At 32.4% G+C, this 22,257-nt stretch overlaps 2 protein-coding genes across 4 annotated transcripts in view; both read right to left on the bottom strand.

Moving 5' to 3' along the window:
* Positions 1-22,257, bottom strand: part of LOC145304516 (V-set and immunoglobulin domain-containing protein 10-like) — a 121,981-nt gene that overhangs the window by 5,760 nt on the left and 93,964 nt on the right. For 2 of the 3 annotated variants that reach the window (XM_080146399.1, XM_080146401.1), the window contains exons 8-9: positions 13,071-13,181; positions 7,353-10,889 (exon numbers count right to left, since the gene is read on the bottom strand). The exons of the other annotated variant lie outside the window; for it this stretch is intronic. In XM_080146399.1, the coding sequence (XP_080002525.1) occupies positions 10,838-10,889; positions 13,071-13,181 (163 nt within the window). In that variant the 3' untranslated portion in view covers positions 7,353-10,837. Of the gene's footprint in view, positions 1-7,352; positions 10,890-13,070; positions 13,182-22,257 lie in introns of those variants that run through there. 3 annotated transcript variants of the gene reach the window in all.
* Positions 14,262-21,837, bottom strand: LOC145304518 (uncharacterized). The gene is made up of 8 exons (XM_080146402.1): positions 21,806-21,837; positions 21,154-21,249; positions 20,181-20,272; positions 19,324-19,395; positions 18,543-18,602; positions 17,696-17,782; positions 15,894-15,950; positions 14,262-15,223 (listed from the first exon to the last, which is right to left on the bottom strand). Exons 1-5 carry the CDS (start codon positions 21,806-21,808, stop codon positions 18,557-18,559), a joined length of 309 nt encoding a protein of 102 aa, XP_080002528.1. The 5' UTR covers positions 21,809-21,837; the 3' UTR covers positions 14,262-15,223; positions 15,894-15,950; positions 17,696-17,782; positions 18,543-18,556.

The following is a 22,257-nucleotide window of genomic DNA, read 5'->3' as shown; positions in this document are numbered from 1 at the left end:
TACATTTATAGAAAGATGGGACAAATAGCTGTTTATTACACTATTCCCCAAAGTTTATAATAATGTTTTTTCAACTTTGGGGACTTTTTCTAAATTTTGATTGGTTAGTTTATTAAGTTGAGTGTTCAACCATTTCAACATTTCAACCACTAATTTTAATCTTCACAAGGGGTAATTTTGTGTGTCATCATGTGGGATGTACATCAATTAATCGGCCATTGTCTTATCCCTTTAGATAACTGACCTGCAGGTCTGCCTGTGTGTCTGTCTGTCTGTCTGTATGTCTGTGTGTCTGTCTGTCTGTCTGTCTGTGTGTCTGTCTGTGTGTCTGTCTGTCTGTATGTGCATATGTCTGTCTGTCTGTGTGTCTGTCTGTGTGTCTGCCTGTGTGTCTGTCTGTGTGTCTGTCTGTCTGTCTGTATGTGTGTCTGTCTGTGTGTCTGTGTGTCTGTCAGTCTGTCTGTCTGTGTGTCTGTTTGTCTGTTTGTCTGTTTGTCTGTGTGTCTGTCTGTGTGTCTGTGTGTCTGTCTGTCTGTCTGTCTTTCTGTCTGTGTGTCTGTCTGTGTGTCTGTATGTCTGTCTGTGTGTCTGTCTGTGTGTCTATATTACATTGAAACAACATGTTAATTCAAAGTCTTTCCAGAAACTTCCAATCTTCTTAAGTGGTTAGAAAAATGGAGTTAATTCGTTATAGCAAAATTCTAGAATTTAAAAGGATTATTTTTCTTGGAAGCCCTTTATAGTGCCTATAAGAAAAGGGAAAAATTAAAAAAAAATTGGCCAAAGTAACCCGAATGACGTCATATTAGATAAATGTATTATCATAATATGACATTCGGGATATTTCGGCTAAGATTTTTCAAATTTATTCCCTTTTTTATAGGCTTCGTTTTCATGTAAACTGATATCTTTTTAAAATGAAAAAAAATTAATGTCTTTTTGTTTAAAGACATACAAACTTATAGAAATTATTTTATGATACTTTAATCAAGAAAAAAGATATAAAAGTATATATTTATGATTTATAAAAAAAATTGATTTTTATGTAATACTTTTTAACTAATACGAATTCTTTTAAAAAATATGTTTTTTCCGTAGTAACTCTACAACTATTACTAGCAAGTCCATTTTAACATTTTAATTTTGTTTTTGCTTTGATAAATTAGAATAACAAGGATGACAACATCCATAAGTAGCGAAGCTAAAAAATAATAAATGGATATCGGGAAAACATTTACTATAGAGCAATGTCATACAATACAAATTAAACTTGGTAAATAGAGAAATCACCAAACCTTTTAAATCATGAAAACTTAAAAATCTAGGAATCGATCTAGCACCGTAGTTAATAGACAAATCTTAATAAAACTTTGTAAGAACATGTAGAATGTATAATTAATTATTCCCTAAACATTTCAGCCCTCTATCTTGAAAAGGAGATGAGAAAATCACAAAAACTTGAAAATCGATATAGCACCCCAAATGACAGACAGATGGACAAAACAATGTATAGATTAGATGGGCATATATCATAGAAATCTTCACTAAAAATTTTAGCTGTCTATCTTGAATAGAAGCCGAGAAAATCACGTTTCCCCCTTTCCGTGTCTGACGGACAGACAGACGGACAGAAAGACAGACGGACGGACATTTGGAATTATAGAGTAGCTTCGCTACTCAAAAAAATAGAGGGGGGAAGGGGTTAAATAACAGAGTCGACTATCTATTAAAAATTAAACAATAGCGTAGGGAATATTAAAACATCGAATTCGCTACAAAAGAGCAATAACAATTTACTAGCAGACGAAAAAGGTCCCCAACAGTGGGATCCAGGTAGTTGTCTGATTATAATTATAGTTACAAAATTTTAATTTAAATTATGCTTAAAATAGAAACGGCGCAGTTTTATATCAGGGGGAGAGGGGAGAGTTGTTTGTTTTTAAAACCTCCAAAAAGAAGCAGAATTCTTTATTTTTATAAATAATTTAGTGATACATTAAAAGTTTGAATTATAAATAAACCCACTTATTGAAATTGTTTTTCTTACAAAAAAAAGGAAAAATCATGGGTGGGGGGGATATTGTGCTATTTATTACACTGGTCCCCAAAGTTTTATTATAACGTTTTCTAATTTTTTGGCTTGATAGATTTTGGGACTTTATTGAATTTGATTATTTGGTACACCGACAAACGTCCTAATGCGACATCTCTTAAGTAAAACGTCCTAATTTTTTTTCAAAAATTAAATCTTCCAAATTTAATTTAAAAATGTTCTAAAATAAAAGGAAATAGATATATATTTTTTTAATTTAGAAAATTAAAGGTTTTATTTTTGTAATGCACGGTTGTATTGTTGTATTTTTTTAGATAAGATATTTTTTAACAAAGAAATTTTCAAATAAAATAGTAACTTATTTAAGGTGAAGCAATTCATAATGGAAAATCACGGAATATTTGGAATTTAAAATCTATTAAGAAACATTTATTATTTTAAGACATAATTTGATAGCTAAATATTTAACTAGCGCTACGCCCATAGAGGCCTTCAGTGGCTCTTTAGTGAAGGAGAGGTCTACTTTCAAAAGAAAAAAGGGGCGATTTTAAATGGAGAGTGAAGGCACCGTGCCACTAAATAGTTATAAACCTTCCCTGGACCTTTAAGAAGCTCCACCCTAAAGAAGAATCTTATCGGTTCGACGGTTAGCTAGATCATTCGGTACAGACAGAAATTAATTTACTTTTATGTAAGGATTGTTTTAACTCAAACTTAGATTTCTAAAATTTAAAATTAGACTATAAATAAGAAAGCTGTATATATATATATATATATTCTAGACCTGTTAAACCTCAATATAGACACTACATTAATAACTTTTATATTTTGGGATAAGGACTCTTTTTATAAAAAAAAATTTTGCACTGACAAAAAATTGGAATTAAAATTTTATTGTAAAATTAGGCTGTTTTTTAAAGGGGGGGGGGTAATTTTTTAGGATTTAAGGAGGCTGTAGTACCTTCCCCCAAAATGGTTATAAACCTTCCCTGTACCATGAGAAGATTCAGTGTAAAGAAGAACCATATCGGTTCATTGGTTAACGAGATCTTAAGCCACTGACAGAAATCTTATTACTTTTATTTTATAATATATTAAAAATAACATCATGTGAATGAAAAAAAAATAAAACTGAACCGGACCAAGGAAATTCATAATTTTAAGCAGCTTATAGTTACTAATAAAAATGACGCCATACAATACAATTGACCAATGACAGGCCAGTATACATTTTACCTCCAATTATATTGTATACAGGCCTATCATTAGTCATTTGTATTGTATGACGTCATTTTTTATTAGACACTATAAGCTGCTTCCTACTTTAAATGTAAAACTGTTTTTAATAATTCATATTCCTATTCTTACTTTACTATATTCTTATCAATATTGATTTATGGATTTCAGCCAGACTTATATGTACACTTTATAATCTAATATTATGTTTATCTATCTATCTAATTATCTGCCTATCTATCTATCTATCTGGATTCCAGCCAGACTTATATGTACACTTTATAATCTAATATGATGCCTATTTATCTATCTAATTATATATCTATCTATCTGTCTATCTATCTATATACCTATCTATAGATTCCAGCCAGACTTATATGTACACTTTATAATCTAATATTATGTCTATCTATCTATCTATCTCTATGTCTATCTATATATCTATCTATCTGCCTATCTATATATTTGTCTGCTTGTTTATCTATCTATTTGGATTTTAGCCAGACTTATATGTACACTTTATAATCTGATATTATGTCTATCTGTCTATCTATCTCTATACCTATCAATGGATTTCAGCCAGACTTATATGTACACTTTATAATCTAATATTATGTCTATCTATCTATCTAATTATCTGCCTATCTATCTATCTATCTGGATTTCAGATAGACTTATATGTACACTTTATAATCTAATATTATGTCTATCTATCTATCTATCTAATTATCTGCCTATCTATCTATCTATCTGGATTTCAGCTAGACTTATATGTACACTTTATAATCTAATATTATGTCTATCTATCTATCTATCTATCCATCTATCTATCTATATATCTGTTTATCTATCTATCTGCCTGTCTATCTATTTATCTGGATTTCAGCCAGACTTAGATGTACAACACTTTAAAATCTAATATTATGTTAATCTCTTAATTTATTTGTCTACCTATCTATCTCTATATCTATCTATCTTATTACCTATGCCAATTGTCCATGTATCAAGGGGCTTTGTATTCAAAAGGGCAGATAGGTGCTAACAAAAAACAGCTTAAAACGACCCTAAGACTTGATTCTGAATATGAAATAGCCTAAAACCATCAAATGACATTTGTGAAGCTTACCTAATATAGAAACTCCCAATAGGCTTAGTAGTTCATCTTAAGCTTTAGATAAAAACAAGGATAACAACATCCATAAAAGCGAAGCTCTGAAACGGTAGGACAAACGGACATTAACACTTTTATAATTTCAGAACTGAATAATCAGAATGCGAATGTATAAGAATCGGAGCAAAATTGTAAGTAAATTTGTTGAAAAACTGCTTGATAAATGATAATGTTTATGGACATACTTACATTTTAGGACTTGATTATAGAGTTGCTTTGCTTATAACATTATACTTTGTTGTCCCAGGAATCAACACCAAAGATCAGATCAATCGGATGATTAGATCACATAAAAATTTGTTGTTAAAAAAGTAAAAAAATCAACATGTTTAAAATGGACGTACGGACATTCTCGTTATGATTATAAAGTTGCTACGCTTTCTAAATCGTACCTAACTACTAAAGGAATCACCATGCAAAGTTTGAAATCGATAGGACAATTCTAACATGCCTAAATTAACGAAAAAAGCTATCCTGTGTGACGGACGCACGGACCGACCCTAATTATAGAAAAGCTTCACTTTTAAAACTCACCGAAAATAAAAGATGTCTCATATGTATTTTACCCATGAAGAAAGGGGAGAATGGGCTGTTTATTACCCTACTAGTCCACAAAGTTTGGGGACATTTAACGAATTTCGATGGGTCAAGTGTCCAACCAATAATTGTAATCTACAGAAGAGGGAATTTTGTTCTTTTATTTTGTTGCGTTTTAGTACCTTAAAACCGACTTAATTATTTTTTTAAAAAACTTAAATTACTTAAAAAATAAGAGGTCTACAAAAAAACCGATTGCATATCTGAATTCTATAAAAAAATTTACATCTACTACTTACTAAAAGAGCCGGCTAGCTATCTTAAATAAAAAGTGAAAAAGTTGATACACCTTCTTTTAGAAAATTAATATTTGAATAGTTCCCTATTCTACATTTAATATAAAATAATCTTTTCAACTAGATTTTAGATTGTGAAAAATATTTTAGCGAACTGACAATAGAAAACGATCTACTTTGTATTATAGATATTTTGTTAAATTTATTTTTGCCACAAACAGTCCTTTTAAGTGTAACATTTAGAATGAAATTAAGCAATTATTTTGAATATTCCTACATGACATTTCATGTTGGTAATGTTATTCAATTTTTAAGGGAAAAAGGAAGAATTAAATAACTATAGACAAACAAGGATCTAAAGAGATAAGACAATGGCTGATAAATTTTTGTACATCCCCAATGATGACATACTAAATTACCCCTTATGTAGTTTAAAACTAGTTTTTGAAACGTTTGAACACTCAACTTAATAAACCAACCAATCAAAATTAACTAAAGTCCCCGAAGTTGTTAAGCCAACAAATAAGAAAAATTTATTTCAAAAACTTGGGGACTAGTGTAATAAACAGCCCATTGTCCCCCCTCTCTATCTGTAATTCTAATCAATTTTCAAGGCAAATTATTGTTATTTTATTCTTTCTATTTGCCTTGAAAATTGATTAGAACTTGGGGACTAGTGTAATATACAGCCCATTGAAGAAACCTCCCAAGATAATCTCGTTTTTTGCTTATTTTCAATTTAATTATTTTAATTTCAAGGCAACGTTCACTTCAAGTTTCTTATTGTTCTCTTATTCCTGATTTATACAAGAGGAACGCAGGGAGTAAGGGAGGGGACAATGGATCGAATATTCAATTTTTAGGAGTCTCAGACTTTGGGTACTGGCTTAAAGCGAATGTGCAAGAATTTAGCAGTTTCTGACTGAGTTTGGGTACTTGCGCATGAAATGCCGCTACTCGTTATGCATGTTTTGAATATTGCAGACGGGGAGAAGGGATAAGGGAAGTGGGGGCAAGGGAAATAAACACTCGTTGTGTTAGTTTGGAATGTAGCAGACGGAGAGAAGGGAGAAGGGAGGTGGGGGCAAGGGAAATAAACAGAATAAAAAGGGGCAGTCATATTCTTGCTAGCAGCTGGCCGGGTCCAATATAAAAATCACACCAGAAAACCTCAATATATTTCATAAAAAAACAAGTTGTGATTTCACTTTACATGACGCTATGGAAATCTATTATTCAATTAACAATCCCTTTATAATTTCCTACAAATTTATTGGATTAACCTGGATTTCATGCCCTTTCTTTGATAACTCTTTTATTGAATTAATTGCCCATTGTCCCCTCTTTTACTCCCTGAGAGGAACGTCTGTATGAAGTATTAAAGGTCATCAGAAGTACAACTATTTAGAGAGAGGGGACAATTGGCTGTATTACACTAGTCCTCAAAGTTTCATAACAACGTTTTCTCATTCATTTGTCTTAACAACTTTGGGAACTTTAGTTAATCTTAAAAGGTCGACTCAATAAGTTGAGTGATCAAACGTTTTAGCGACTTATTTTAATTGTCTACCATTATTGGGGATGTGATTGTGCAACAATTAATCAGCCATTGTCTTATCCATTAGAAGACCTGACAACTATTTCATAGTTGTAGATATAGAATTAATCAGTAGATTTTTTCTTTTAAAGTGTTTTTATTAGCATATTTTCTTTTGCTTATAATAGTATTTCCAGTATGGTTTTAAAACCGACTAATATCCACTGAATTAAAACCGGATTTCGGTCATACTGATAAATTTTGTATAGCTTCTTTAAAAAAATAATTTTCCACGAATAATAAAATAAAAATAATAAAATTAATACCAATTTTGTTAGCCTGGTCCCTCGGCCCCTCGAGGCTAACAGAAATGATTTTTGCCTTGTAATTTTAATATCCGCGGAAAGCTGATAATTTGATAATACGACTTTATCAAATGTTAAGTTTTAAAAAGGCATATACCACATACAAACGAACCAATTGAACAACCTATAGAGTAGCTTTGCTTAAAAAAAGAAGATATTTGGAAAACAAACAGTTTATTATTTAACTTACACAGTTTTGTTTAAAAAAACAAAAACATTAATGATATATTTTCATAAAACCTACAACGATTAGTTTTTTTTTCATTTAATTATGAGCATTCATTAAATTGTTTCCAGTATGGCTTCGAAACCGATTAATATCTGCTGGATTAGAACCAGATCTTAGCAATACTGAAAAATCATGTATAGCATTGTATTACAGACAATTTCTAACGAACATTAAAATATATGCATAAAATTAAAATCCAGTTTTGTTAGCCCAGGCTTTCGGCCCCTTGAGGCCTTAAAAACTGGTTTAAATCTTATAACTTTTCATTTTAATATCCGTGGAAAGCTGTCTATAATACGATGCGATAAATCACTATTCTTAATCTTTGCTTGGTTTAATGGATTGGTTTTTAAGTAAACTTTTGTAAAATATTGTTTTATTTTTTTAGGGATTGGAAGCCTTATTTTTTTTTCTTCAAATCTTTACTGTTTTATTTTTAATATTTTATAGTTACACAGAGTTTACTTAAAAACCAATCATAAAATAAAAATTAATTTTATTATATTTAATTTCTTAAGAAAATTAAATGGAAGTTAATAGCTTTTGATTAACCGTTCTATTATTTTTTATTTAACAAAAATGATTAATAAAAAGTCTTTTTAACAAAATTAACTAAAGAATATTTACATTTTTTTAACATTCATATATATAAAGAAAATCTTACATTAGATTTATTGATATAATCTTTTTTATATAAATTCTCTACTTAAATAAGAATCATTAACATTTTTTATTAGTTTCTATCACTTAGTTTTAACTCACTTTTGACAAAAATAATTTTTATGAATAATTTAGAAAACAACCTTTAAATGATTTTAAAATAAGTGAAAATCAAAATTTTAAAAAAATAATAATATTTAGAATTAGATTAAAACAGACTATGATTTAAGCTAAAACTCAATCAAATAATCCCTTTAGATTTTTTTTCTGTCTGTTCTGCTTAAAATATTTACATTTTCAATCCACCAAAAATTACAACATACATATGTTTTATTCGATAATTTAAAATTTTTAACAAAAATCTTTTTATAGAGGATTTGAAGGCAAGTTTTACATTTATTTTCAATTGAAATACAAATTAAAACACTTACAAAAGGAACATATAAAAGGCCTAAGTTACTTTAATAAACACACCTTTCCTTTTATAAATTTTAAAATTAATAAGGATCATAAATGATCTGAAATAGTCAGAGCAACAGCAACATATTTCAGATTATTTCTAGGCCTAGTTGAACTTCAGCTATTAATTTTGCAAAGGATTTTTTTAACCAATATTTGGTGGAGTGTGTTTTTACAAGACTATTCTATTGGCACTTAATAAATGCAGTAATCAATATAATTTTATTTGAAATTATGTAATATAAAGCGTATTAAATAATCATTGAACATATTTTATTACTTTAATCAAAAACAAAGTAACATTTAAATAAAGGTTAAAGTGAACATGAACGCTTTTTTTAGAGTTTAGAGTTTAAAAGTCATTCAGGATCACTTTAAAGCATTTTCTTGGGAAGAATTAACCATTTCATGTTTTTTTTAATGAAATAAGTAACAATTTATAAAATATAATTTGAAAAATAAAAAACTCCTTTTCCAGTTGTAATGCCCCCCATCCCCCAAAAAATTAGATTGAAATAAATCATGTAACTGTGCAATCACCATCACAAGTTTACAACAACATAATTTGGGATCTTAATGATTTTTGAAAAGTAAAGATTTATGAAATAAAAGCTCTCATAAAGCATAAAGTTTTTTATTGTTAAGATTTTGTACCTTACACCTTGATTTGATAAAATTAATTTTATTTTCAATCTTAAAATAAAAATTTTTACCATATTATATTTAGCATTGCTTTTATAATTTGTAATCTGTAATGCTTTCCAAAATCATATGAATTCCAAATACAATGTATATAATACAACAAATTTATATAATAATAACACTTGCAATTGAGAAATTAACTTAGATTCTTTATTTTGTGCTGTCAATATCTAAGTCAAGTTCTCAATCGAATAATGAAAAATGTAAGTAGGGTAAAGAAGTCATAAGAAATATGGATCAAGTGTATGAGGGAAGGGATTTTTCAGCATCTTTCAAACAAAAATACCTGCCTTCATATGTCAAACTTGATCTGAAAACATTTTATGCTTTTTTTAAAAAAGGGCACCTTACATTCATATGCTTATGGTTAATCCACATTTCTACAAAAAAAAATATTTTTTTTTACAGTTTTGTGAAATTTCAATTATTAGGTTGGAAATAAAAGGGTTGGAATCAGCTTACAGAGCCTAATAAAAAATGACACTATACAAATGATCAATGATAGGCCAGTATACATTGTAATTGACCAATGGTAAAATATATACTGGCCTATGATTGGTCATTTTGTATTGCATGACGTCATTTTATTAGGCACTAAAAACTGCTTCAATGGGTTGGTTGTTTTATAATTATGTTTTATTCGTGACAAAAATTTATTGTGCATTATCTTTTCTCATTTAGATTATCTAAGCAGAATGTAAAAAATAGTTACAAATAGATTCTATCTGCGACTATTTCAATTAAAGAACTTTATTTACTACTTTTTAAAACTAAAAATGTTATTATTTTTACATTCAACAAATATTTAGAAACGATATTATTTTTTTCACCCTCTTCAAACGTGATTTTTTAGAAAAGCACTTAATATAACAAGTTGTTGGAACAGAAAATGTATTTTATTTATCATCATTACACCTTAAACAATTTTACACCCACATAACTACTTAGATAATTTTTATCCTTCTGAAAAATTTACGAAAAAAATATTTTCTTAATTAAAAAAAAACAAAGACTATAAGCACTTATTGATGAGTATTCTATTAAAAACTAATTTGAACACAATACTGAGAGCAAATCATTTTAGGCTGCTTAATTTACATTCTGACTTTTAATTAATAAATATTTTTTTTTTTAAAGTTTTTAATCCTTAAATAAGCAGCTTAATTGAAATTTCTATTTTAAACACAGATAAGTGAATTACGATTTTACAAAGGTGGTTGACTGTGTGTCACATTTATTTTTCTATTGAAAACAATTCAAAATTTTCATTGTCCTATTTTTTATTACCATATCAAATCATCATTTTATTTCACAATTTTTAATATAGAATCCCTTAATATAAGTCACATTCTATCAGTCAATATTGTCAACTAAAATATCCTCAAGGGAGTCTCCAATAACAACACAAGGGTCACATAATATAGTAATAAGCCACATACACAAAAAAAAGGACAAAGGGGGGCGCAGTAGTAGGTATATTTATGCTAGGTTTATTATGGAGAGGGAAGAATATATGTATAGATGGGGGAGGGGGGTTTAGTTAGCCACCATTTGTATTTAATGTTATTTGTACATGTTTATTATATTTAGGGCTATCTTAGCAGTAGCAGCCGTGACAGGAATAAGCAGAGTAGGGATTCAAACCTGAAATAAAAATTATTGTTCTTAAAAGCGAAGATTTTAAATAATTATTGTCAGTCCGTCTGGTGAAACTGATTCTTAGGACAACAACATACAATGTTATAAGTAAAACATCTTATAATCAAGTCCTAAAAATGTAAGTATGTCCTTAAACATTATTCTGTATTTGGGCAGATTTTTAACAAATCTACTTACAACTTTGTTTTGACTTTTATACAATTATATTTTTATTTTTCAGATATGAAACTCTACAAGTGTTAATGTTCATTTGTCCTACCGTTCAAGAGCTTCGCTTTTATGGATGTTGTCATCCTTGTTATATTAGTTTAAAACATTGGTTTCTTGTATAGGGTTGATATCATCTACATAATTGTTTAAGTTTACTTTTTGTTACCTAACCCTAGCCTGCATATGGCAGGTGTTCTTTTTATATCCATTTCAATGAATATAACCTTACAAACCATTTCACATGAGTCTAATTTTATTAGTTTTAAAAAAATTCATTTATGTCCAAATCAATCCATTGAAGAGATAAAAAATATGTAACTTTCCTTTTAAATCTTATTTCTCAAAAGGTCCTTTTTTATTTTATAGCTAAATTTTACTAGCAGTAAAATTACCTAAGAAGAAAGTATCTTTGCTTTTTAAACAATATGATAATGTAATATTTTATCCGCCCCTGGTGTTTTTATTATCAAGGTCTTACACATCTGGGATATAGGGATAGGTTGATTGAATAAAAATCTTCTTTGTCCTAATTATTATAAACGAATTTAACCTATGGTATATGTAAATAATTTCAACGTTTAATGCAGGAATAAGTTGTAACCAAGAAGCAAAATAATTATAAAATGATATCTGGGGGGCAGATAAAAGGTTGTCTTTACTACGAAGCGTTTCCCCCCCCCCAAAAAAAAATCACGAAAAAAATCAGCTGAAATTACCAATCATTTGTTTGAATCAATTCAGTTTTGGATTAAAGCTAGGTTTATTGTACATTTTAGTCCTGTTTCTATGAGAATAAGGAAATAATAGAAAGTAATGATAAAAATAGGCCAGACTAATTTGATAATCAAAATCTAAGAGACATTTTTGTTACAGTCCTTAATATAGTTTGAAAATTTAACTCCACAAGCAAATTAAGCAGTAAAGAAATTAATTAATACTTATAAATCTATAATACAAAGTAAAACTATGTCTGTCTGTCTGTCTGTTTGTAACGAAGGATATCGCTATTCACTGAGCCGATTGGATTCTCCTTAACAGGGTAGCTTCTCATAGGTCCCAGGAAGGTTTATAACTATTTTCTTGGGGGGTGGGACACCCCCAACCCCCCAAAAAATGAAAAATACCCCCCCCCAAAAAAAAAAATTTCTTTTAAATCTAAAATACGAAAAATTAGGTTGATGAAACCTCTAGGGGTGAAGCCGCTAGTATCTTAAAAAAACATTTCCCTGTTTCTTGCCTCCAAGAAATAAATGTAAGAAAGTAAGAAAGTTGAATAGTTTTTACCACGAAATGAATTTGTCTAATTTTAGCATGAAATATATTACATACTCTCGTGGCTTAGTGTCTAGCCTCTGGAGGCAAAATTTTATAAAAGTTTCAGAACGGGGACCTTTCTTTAATCAAAAGTATATTTTTTTTTATAAATATAACAGAAAATATTGGACCAGAAGATCCTTATTTAAAAATTTTCAAATGTCCAAATCTTACTTTAAACTATTACCTAAAATAAGCTTTATCGCTTTTTCTCTGTAGAATTATATTTGGTCTACTATTACTTTGTTGCGAAAGTATCAGGACGCATTTCTGTCTGTTTGTAGATTAGGATTTTACCAACCAGTGAGCTCCCAATAGGTTCAGCGAAGTATTAAAACTTATCAAAAAGGATAGTACCTTAACCAACTAAAGAAAAAAATACTCCACCCCCCTATCTATTTTTGTCACTTTTGTTCTATCAATTAAAATTAAAACTTAACACCACTTCACCTTCCCTCCCTTAAATGCCCCAGGAGTCCCCTAGCCGCTAGTTATACACAAAATTAATTTACCTGTGACCCTGTAGCAGAGTGTGTGCCTTGTTGACGGCCAGGTAGGCCGCGGCGTGGGTCCAGCCACCCCTTCTATCTATCTATCTATCTACCTATCTATATAACTATCTATCTATCTATCTATTTATACCTGTGACCCTGAAGAAGAGTGTGTGCCTTGTTGACGGCCAGGTAGGCCGCGGCGTGGGTCCGGCCAATCACATTCTTGGCCACGCATGTGTACACCCCTGTATCCACAGGACTAAAATAGGAAAAGTATTATAAACAGATATCCGTGGATAATCCGCAGCGTGGGTCCGGCCAATCACATTCTTGGCCACACATGTGTACAGTGTACACCCCTGTATCCACAGGACTAAAATAGGAATAGTATTATGTGGTAATCAACACCCAAGTTTATGTATCCTTATCCCTGTTCACATTCCTATACTTCTCTGGCTGAGTCAGACCTCCACTTGTAACCGTCACCATACTCCATCCTGCTGTGTTGAGGGCTAGTTGATTGTTGCAGGCCAAAGAGTGAATACGCTTCCTCCCGTCTGCATTCGGTTAGATACAAGCCTATATGTCTAGGCTGGCGGTATCTATATTTCCCACGTGTTTAAGTACGTCGTTTCTTACCTAACTAAGAAACAGGACGTCCAAGCCTTTAATTGATATCCTAATAAATATATCCTATAATAATAATCCCATTAATCTGCCTATTTCTAACCAGTTTTATATGTTTAATAAATGTGTATTTTTTAGAAATACTTTGTTAGATTATTGATTATTAAATTGTATCGGAGCTACTCTATACTCGAATTCGCAGTCTGTCTGTACATCCCCTCATACGTCATTTTGGCGCAGTCTTGTCTACCACTCATTTTTTGAGGGGGGAAGGTTTGGATAATTAGCGTACAGACAAAATTAAATTGTAAAGTAGCTTCGATTGCAAAGTGAAATTAATATTTTTCTGATAACTAAGTTTATTCACGGAAACGGTTTACAGTAACAATTTGTTACAGAATATCTATAATAATTATTTCGTGGCAAACTGCCAAATAAAGATAAAAAGGAACCCGCCTTTTATTTTCACACTAGTATTTAATTTCACACATTTCCATATTTTCTCCTTAAAACAGGAAGAAAGGGATATTCCCAAGTTCTTAAAAAGTTTCGTGGTAGACAAATCAGTGTTAACGAACACTACACTCCAGCACCATGACCGATAAGAAAAATGATGATAAACAAAAACCGCCGCCTCCGCCGGCTCCGGCCGTCTCTGGCACCTCGCAGCAGCAGCAGCAGCAGCAGGCTGACCCGCTTTCCCCTGAAAAAATCAAAGATCTCATATCGGAAGCGTTAAATGATAAGTTAAACGAATATTCGTCACATTATAGAGATCTAATAAAACAAGAATCCGAGATTATGCAGCTCGAATTGGAAACAAAATGGGCAGGGTTTAAGGACACAGAATCACATCGCAGATTATTAGCCGACACCGACATTTTAGATCTAAAACGCAGAGTATCAAAACTCCCAGCGGACGGAAATCTTGGCCCACTGTTTGCGGAAAAAACGTTAAACGAAAGTCTTAACATGACTCATTTTAACACCATAGGTGATGATTCAATTAATGCCACTTTTTATGACCGGATATCGGTCCAGCAAAAGATAAATGTGGTTGAATGGGTCGCCAAGGATAGGATGACAGCCCCAGGTTGTATGGCCTATTCAATTGTAGGCTTTATAGGTCCGGCGGATAATGACAATTGGATGAATGTAAGAGAAACTTCTCTAACTGAATATGAAAAAACCTTGCTAGAAAGGATTCCCTTTATCCCTGATAGGATTAAATCGTTAGAACCCCTCCGTAGACCTACAAGGTCTGCACCCAATGTAGCAACAAGACCCTCTACAAGAAATACGCCAAACACAGGCACAGCCGCAACGGCAACAACTAGCGCCGCCGACGATGACTTTATTAAAGAATGCTTTATTAAGGGACAAAAATGGGATTCCGATTTTGCGAGGGATGCCCCAAGGTGGGACGGTAGGGCTGACTTTGATAACTTCTTTTCTAATATGTGGAGGGTTGCAAAGACATACAGAATCTGTGACCCAATTCTTTTTAAGGATATTTTATACCAGCGAATTTATGACTCTAGAGGGGAACGATTAGGAGACTTAATTACGCCTGAAAGAAATCAGGCCTTATCTGCTTTAAGTTATTACCTGATGATTAGGAGGCTGGTCACTCCTTTCTCGGATCCAGAAGTAGCCTCTCAGTACTTCTACAACCTAAAACAGGAGACTAATCAACCCCTTGACACCTATTTTGAAAACAAACTTAGGGTGTTCAAACTCATGAATCCTGGTCTCATACCTAAAAAGAAGTGGAAAGAATTCTATCTTAACGTTAGCAAAAATCTGCTGTATACCAACCTTGCCATAGACATGGCCAATTATGTTGAGAGCATGCAATTTTTGGACGATTACAACGCTTACTTGAATAAACTTATTAATCTCGGACAGAGATACGTTAACTGGGATGGGTCTGGCCATATTAGCAAGGAAAACCTTTCGGCTTGCTATTCTCAAGCCATGGAAATGTTCCTACCTAAAAATTCTGCGGAAACGAAAAAACAACCCATAATCAGTATTATCGAAGATAATATCCCCACTAACACGGCAATGTATAAGGAAAACTTAACCGAAGAACCTGACGAGGTTCCTTCTTGGGTAGACCATGAGGATGACCCTATCGCTTGGGATCAAATCGAGGGCGTTATAGGAGCCTTTAATGGGAGGAGTAAAAATATTAAATGCTGGCATTGTAATATCCCTGGCCATGTAGTGCAGAATTGCAACAAAAAGAAAGCTGGGGAGCCCCCAAATCCTGAGTCCCGCTTTGGTAAAACACGGAGTAAATTCACGCCTAGAAAAACTCCAAGTAATAGTAATAAAATACCTGAGCAGTATGCGCGTAAAACTATCAACCAAATGGATCAGGAAGCCAGCGAAGAATCTGAAATAGATAAATATGTACAAGCGATTGTTAAAAATCACGTCCACTAAATATAAAAGTGGATTTATGCGATATTAATTGTCCCTATCCCAGAAAATAAAAATTTGCTGAATGAGTTTCATATTTTGATATGAAAGATAAACAAAATATCCCATGCCAAGCTAAGCTTGCAAATTCCTTAATATCAAATATCCCTTGCCAAGCAATGCTTTGGCGCGAAAAAATAAAACAAATTATTGTTATTAAGTCTGACTAAGCAACACAAAATAAACTCCTCCCCCCTCCTTTCCCTATCCAAATGTAGCTGATACAGGAAATTGGGGGAAATAGGGAAGTAACCTGAGGAGCATTTCACATGCACTTAATATTTCCATTTTTAAAAATCTAATAGTCTTTATCAAGAAGCTAATAAGTGAATACCTATTTTCTATTTAGTAGTATTTATTTTTAATATCGCATGACCTATCTAAAATGTAAATATCGTATATTCTGAATGTATATATAGTAGAACCTAAAACATTCTAGTTCAACTTTTAACCGCTAGGGGAACTTAAGCGAATTATCTGTATATAAACAATGATTTTTGAGTTGAACCCTCAGTATCAATTTTATCTGAGAGTTGCTCACTCTTAGCCTCTGATTTTTGTAGCTGAAATATTTCAGCAATTATGTATAATAACTTATCCATATGGATAAATATTATTGCATTTTGTACAGTGACAATAATAGAACTATATTTAATTTATTATGTATCCGAAAGATGTCGCCTAGAATGCTACCGCGGTCCGTATAAGTAAATGATAAGATTAAGTAGGGGGGGGTCTATGGAAAATCTGTATAAATACAAGCAAATTTTCAAATCTAATTCAGTTGTCCTTCAGTTCTTTGTTGTTATCATTTACTCATTTTTGAGCTGCAATCAAGCAGCATTTAAAAATTAAAATCTTTAATCACTTAAGATGTGATTAATAAAATCTTAAAACATTTTGATTAAATTATTTTCCGCTAGGATTACTAGCAGAATGAAATAAAGTTAGTTCTATTAGCTTCCGCTAGGATTACCAGTGGAATAAAAAGTCTATATAAAAGTGAATGCACATGATTAATCGAGGCCAGTTACTACCAAAGCAGTTACTACAAACCACATCCTATTTTTTTAAGCTGATTTCAGCATTAATCATACTCTAGTAAATATATAAGCTTGTTCTACCCCATAGGTGGAAAAAATTAAGTATAAATACTAACAATATCAGAATAATAAACCAGTCATCATTGACCCTCTTTATTATATTAACCATATCTAATAATTTTTAAGCTATAATTTAGCGCTAACCTTAAATTATTTGTATCGTGAATCAGATACTGACTAATGACAATATATTTTGTATAAATACAGATGTAAGTCAAAAAATAAGTCAGTCTGTTTTTAATGTCTTGTTAGTTGCAAGCTGAACACTTATTTTTAAGCTACTTTGTAGCCCTTCAATCTTTTAAAACTTTTTAGTTCAGTTTTATTCCGATAGGTTTCTATCATATATCCAAGTATATAAATAAGGACCCGTATAAAAATTAAGTAGTTTCTTTAGAACTATTAACATTCTCATGCTTATTGAGACATTTCTGGAGCTGAAAAGCGCTTGATAAAAAACTTAATGAAACCCAGAAAGCTATACAAAATTATTTTAACAATTAACCATATTGTTAAAACATTTCATTATTTAAAAAATTTCGACAGACAACTATACCTGGAACACAGGAAGTCTCTGTGTGAGGATTACCATCGTCTAACCGCTGAGGTGGGGATCTTGGAAAATATGCATCTTAGGCTTCGACTAAAAATATAATTTATTTTATAATGCCTATCTGTGCAAAACTAAAAGTTCTTAATCCCGTGGGGGGGGAATTCCTGCAACACGCTTTAGTGGATACAGGAAACAACTTTAGGTCCCTTATTTCTAGAGAAATCTTAGATGATAACAAAATCACATTCACCCCCGCCAATCTTAGCGCTCTGTCTGTAGATTTAAAACCAGTAAATATCATAGGACATGTAAGTTTAAAATTCAGCTTTGATGGGTCAGATAAAATATTCGAAGAAACGTTTTACATCCCTGAAACGACGTCTAAAATCATAAATCTAGGATATGAATTTCTCAAAGTTAATCGTATTAATTTATTATTAGATAAGTTCTCCTTTGAGCTCCCCACTGGCGAGCAAATCCCCATAGAAAATTCAACAATTAATATAGTTGAAGAAAGTAAAAACATACCCTTAATTCCTACAAATAATGTTCATACGGAACAAAACTCCCTTATCCCGGGAATAAATTGGAGTAACAAGGGGGGTACTGGGACATTAAAACAAAATAAAACATGCGTAAAATTAGCAAAGAAAACAACATTCTTGCCGGGGGGGAATACAACGGTGATAACAATTCCTATTCATCAGAAAAATAGGAAGCTGTATATATCCCCAAATAATTCTAAAATGACAAGCCATAACGGCTTAATGCTTATGGAGGGTATTTATAATGTAAATGAGAAAGGAGAATGTTGGGTAAATTTTGTTAATTTAGCAGGAAAAAATATTACCTTATTGGATAACGTTAAAGTTGGATATTGCTTTGAATTCGAATCAGATCCCCCAAATTCCTGCAATAAAAGTATTAATCAAATAAATGAATTATCAGGAACTACACTTCTTAAAAGAATTAAATTCATTAAAGAAAAATTAGATTTAGAAAATAGTGATCTTATCAAAAATAACCCAGGAATGAAGGAAAAGGTAGTAAAATTATGCCTTGATCATTTTGATATATTTTCGGCTGACGATGCCGATATCGGTAACTGTGACCTCTTACAGTATAAAATAGACTTGATCCCCGGGGCTAAACCTATTAAGGCTAGGAACATTCAGTTAAACCCATTATACGAAGCCAAATTAAAAGAACAAATTGAAAATTGGCTAAGGGGGGGCGTCATTGAGGAGGGCTACAGCGAGTGGTCCTCCCCAATCTTTGCGGTAAAGAAAAAACCGACGGCTGGGGGGGAAGGCAAGCTTAGGTTCGTTATCGACTTTCGTGCGCTTAATAGTGTAACACGAAAAATTAATTGGCCCCTTCCCCTGATTTCTAGTAATTTAGAAAAATTAGGCACTGGTAATGTATTTACCACCCTCGATTTGACTAGCGCATTCCATGCGCTAGCCATTTCGAAGGAAAGTAAACACTTGACCGCGTTCACAGCCCTTAACAGGCAGTATCTTTTCAAGAAACTGCCGTTTGGACTGTGTAACGCGCCAAGTGTTTTCTGCCACTTGATGGACAAAGTCCTAACCCTTATCCCTGGCTTATATGAATTTATAATATCTTACCTTGATGATCTTATTATATTCTCAAAGAATGTTGAGGAACATCTGAAACATCTCAGAAAACTCTTCGGAGTCCTAAAAATAGCAAAACTTAAGTTAAATCTAGCCAAATGTAAATTTTTCACATCCGAATGTACATATTTAGGTCATATAGTCAGTTCCCAAGGACTTAAAATGAACCCCGAATATTTAGAACAAATTAAAAATTGGAGCAGGCCCAGGACAGGCAAGGAACTCCAGCGTTTCCTGGGCTTCTCCAATTATTATAGGGCCTATTTCCCATCCTATGCGAAAAATTCTTGTACCCTAGATGAACACAGAAACGATAAAATTATCGAATGGACTAATTCCCTATCAAAAGATTGGGAAAATTTCATAAATATGTTCTCAAATTCTATAAGTAAAGGCTACCCCCAGTGGGATAATCCTAACCCCTTTATAGTAGACGTAGATTTTTCTACGAGTTATTTCGCTGGAATTCTCAGCCAAAATCAGGGGGGGGTAGAAAGAATTATTGGAATATGTTCCAAAAAATGTAACGGGGCAGAGAAAAATTATCCAAGTTATAAAGGCGAATTAGCATGTCTAGTATTTGTTCTTAAAACCTTTCTTCATTATTTAAGATTCAGAAACTTTATTGTGCGTACAGATTCGATTTCCTTAGTTCATTACAAAAAATGGCAAAAAGGAACAATAAATGGTGTAACTGTAAGATGGATTTACTTCATCCAAAGTTTTGACTTTACAGTAATTCATCGAAAGGGTAGGGACCATTGTAATGCCGACAATTTATCTAGAGGGCAATTTTTATGCAAAGAACATAAGGAAACCGATTGTGAAAAATGTACTAGTTCATTTACCTTGGATCCTTATGAACAGGATTGCCCATACCAAGACCAGATTTTTGAGTTACATTCGGCTTCGGAAGTCGGTGTGAACAATGTTTGGCAATCTGAAACACAAAAAGATCAAGTATTATCTGAAATTCGTAGGTGGATATTTGAAAAAAAGAAGTTGTCGAGCTTTGAAAAAGCTGAACTAACCGGCCGGAAAGAGGTCCTTTTTAAATTAATAGAACATTTATACGTTATGGAAGGACTTCTAATATTTAGACAACCTCTTAGCAATGGAACATTCATTGAAAGACCCGTCGTACCCATTGGATTATATAATAAAGTTTTTGAATTGGCACATAATAATAGTATAGGTCACAAGGGGGTTAACGAAACAACACGCAAGATAAATGAAAGATTCTTCCTTATAGGAATTAATAAGTTTGTCGAATCACGCATTAAAAATTGTATTACCTGCCTAAGAAAAATAGGACAGGTACCTAAACACAAGCAACCTATCACCCATTCAGCCATTAGTCACGAGATTTTTGGCCAGGTGTCAGTAGACCTTATCGGTCCTTTAACCCCTAACTATTTTCAAGGACAACATGTCCGTTACATATTTATACTGGTTGACCTATTCTCTAGGTATATTATCGCTCACCCCATCAAGGACGCCACCGTGGAAAGCACGGTGAAGGTCATCCTTGAACAGGTGGTACCCATCTACGGCTTATTTCGGTCATTGAGAAGTGACAGGGGAACAAATTTTACTGGGGAAGTTTTCAAAAAGGTTATGGATGAACTGGGTATCGAAACTAAACTTATTCCCCCAAGAAACCCTAATAGTAACCCATGTGAAAGGCATAATCAAAGCATTTATGCAGGTCTAAGATCGGATGACCGATTTGAAAGTAAAGACTGGGCAAGAAAATTAGCCTTGACCACTTTTGTAATTAACTCTAGTACGTCTAGAAGAACGGGGTATACGCCTTATTACCTCATGTTCGGCAGGCAACCAACTCTCAATCTCGATTTCTTTTCTCCAATCTTGCAGAAAAGGCAGGACATTGACTGCAGGTCTTACTTGAACTACCTAAAAAATTTGGAAGAAATTATTGCACAGGTTTCCAAAAAATCTAAGATTTATTTAGAGTTTCAAAATAAATCTAGGAAGGCTTCATCTCCCCTTTTCGTTAACGACGTGGTCTTTGCATTTTTTAACCTAGTCAAAATAGGGGTCAGTAAAAAATTGCAATCTTTCTATGGGGGTCCTTTTATTGTAACAAAAAAATTCTCAGAGGCCCTTTTTGAGCTCAGTCCCTTTGGATCAAATCCAATAAAAACTAACCAAGTTGTTAGTAGAGATAAAATACGGAAAATAGATTCTAAAGTAGAATTATTGGGGGAAACACTTTCCTTTAACGTCTTTCCTATTCAGGAAATCGTCCCGTCTGAGGAAATAACCTTAGGAATAGATAATACCAGGCAAACCGAAATAAACGATAATAAAGGTATGGAAAATGACGATTTTACCTACCTAGATAACGATGGTGACGATTTTATAGAAGGAAACCCTGAAACTAGTCAGGATTTACCCCAGGGGGAGGTGGATTGTGATGGGGGAGGGGATATAATGGAAAAAAACTCACCATTTGAGTCACAGCCCAAAGACCAAGAACCCCCTGGCGGTCCTCAAATTCACGTCGAAAATAGTTTCTTGGAAGAAACCGTCCCGTCCGAGGCTTCTTTCTTCGCACAAAGACCCAAACAATCCAGCCCTGAAAAGGTTATTAACGTTAACAAACAAAGCATAGTACCCAAGTATATATTAGAAGAAGAAAGAAAAACTAGGTCACAAGGGGGGGATAACCGCATACATGTCCAAATCGGACTGCATAACCCAATTAAAAGGAAAAAATAAAATGTATATAAATGTATTATATAAAACCAAGGTGGCAAATGTATATAGCTTAATCTACGTATGTATAATAACGAAAATAAACAAAAAAAATATATGTTAAAACTAACTAATTAACATATTTCAGAGAAAAACGAGAAGCATAAAAATAAAATGCAGCATCATTTGGCAAAGGCACCAGGA

The sequence above is a fragment of the Acartia tonsa genome, chromosome 13 (assembly GCF_053477335.1).
Source record: "Acartia tonsa isolate MP-2025a chromosome 13, ASM5347733v1, whole genome shotgun sequence".
Taxonomy (NCBI): Eukaryota; Metazoa; Arthropoda; class Copepoda; order Calanoida; family Acartiidae; genus Acartia; species Acartia tonsa.
The sequence above is the reverse complement of the archived record's forward strand: the minus strand, read 5'-3'. Positions and strand labels throughout refer to the sequence as shown.

What these genes read in the sequence shown, in the direction of transcription:
- LOC145304518 (XM_080146402.1), bottom strand. An exon ending in GGTTGCCTGCCGAACATGAG is followed by an intron (nt 20,273 to 21,153) that starts GTAATAAGGCGT and finishes TTTGTGTTTCAG; the next exon opens with ATTGCCAAACATTGTTCACA. An exon ending in CCTGTTCATAAGGATCCAAG is followed by an intron (nt 19,396 to 20,180) that starts GTAAATGAACTA and finishes TGCTATTTTTAG; the next exon opens with GACTCCGAAGAGTTTTCTGA.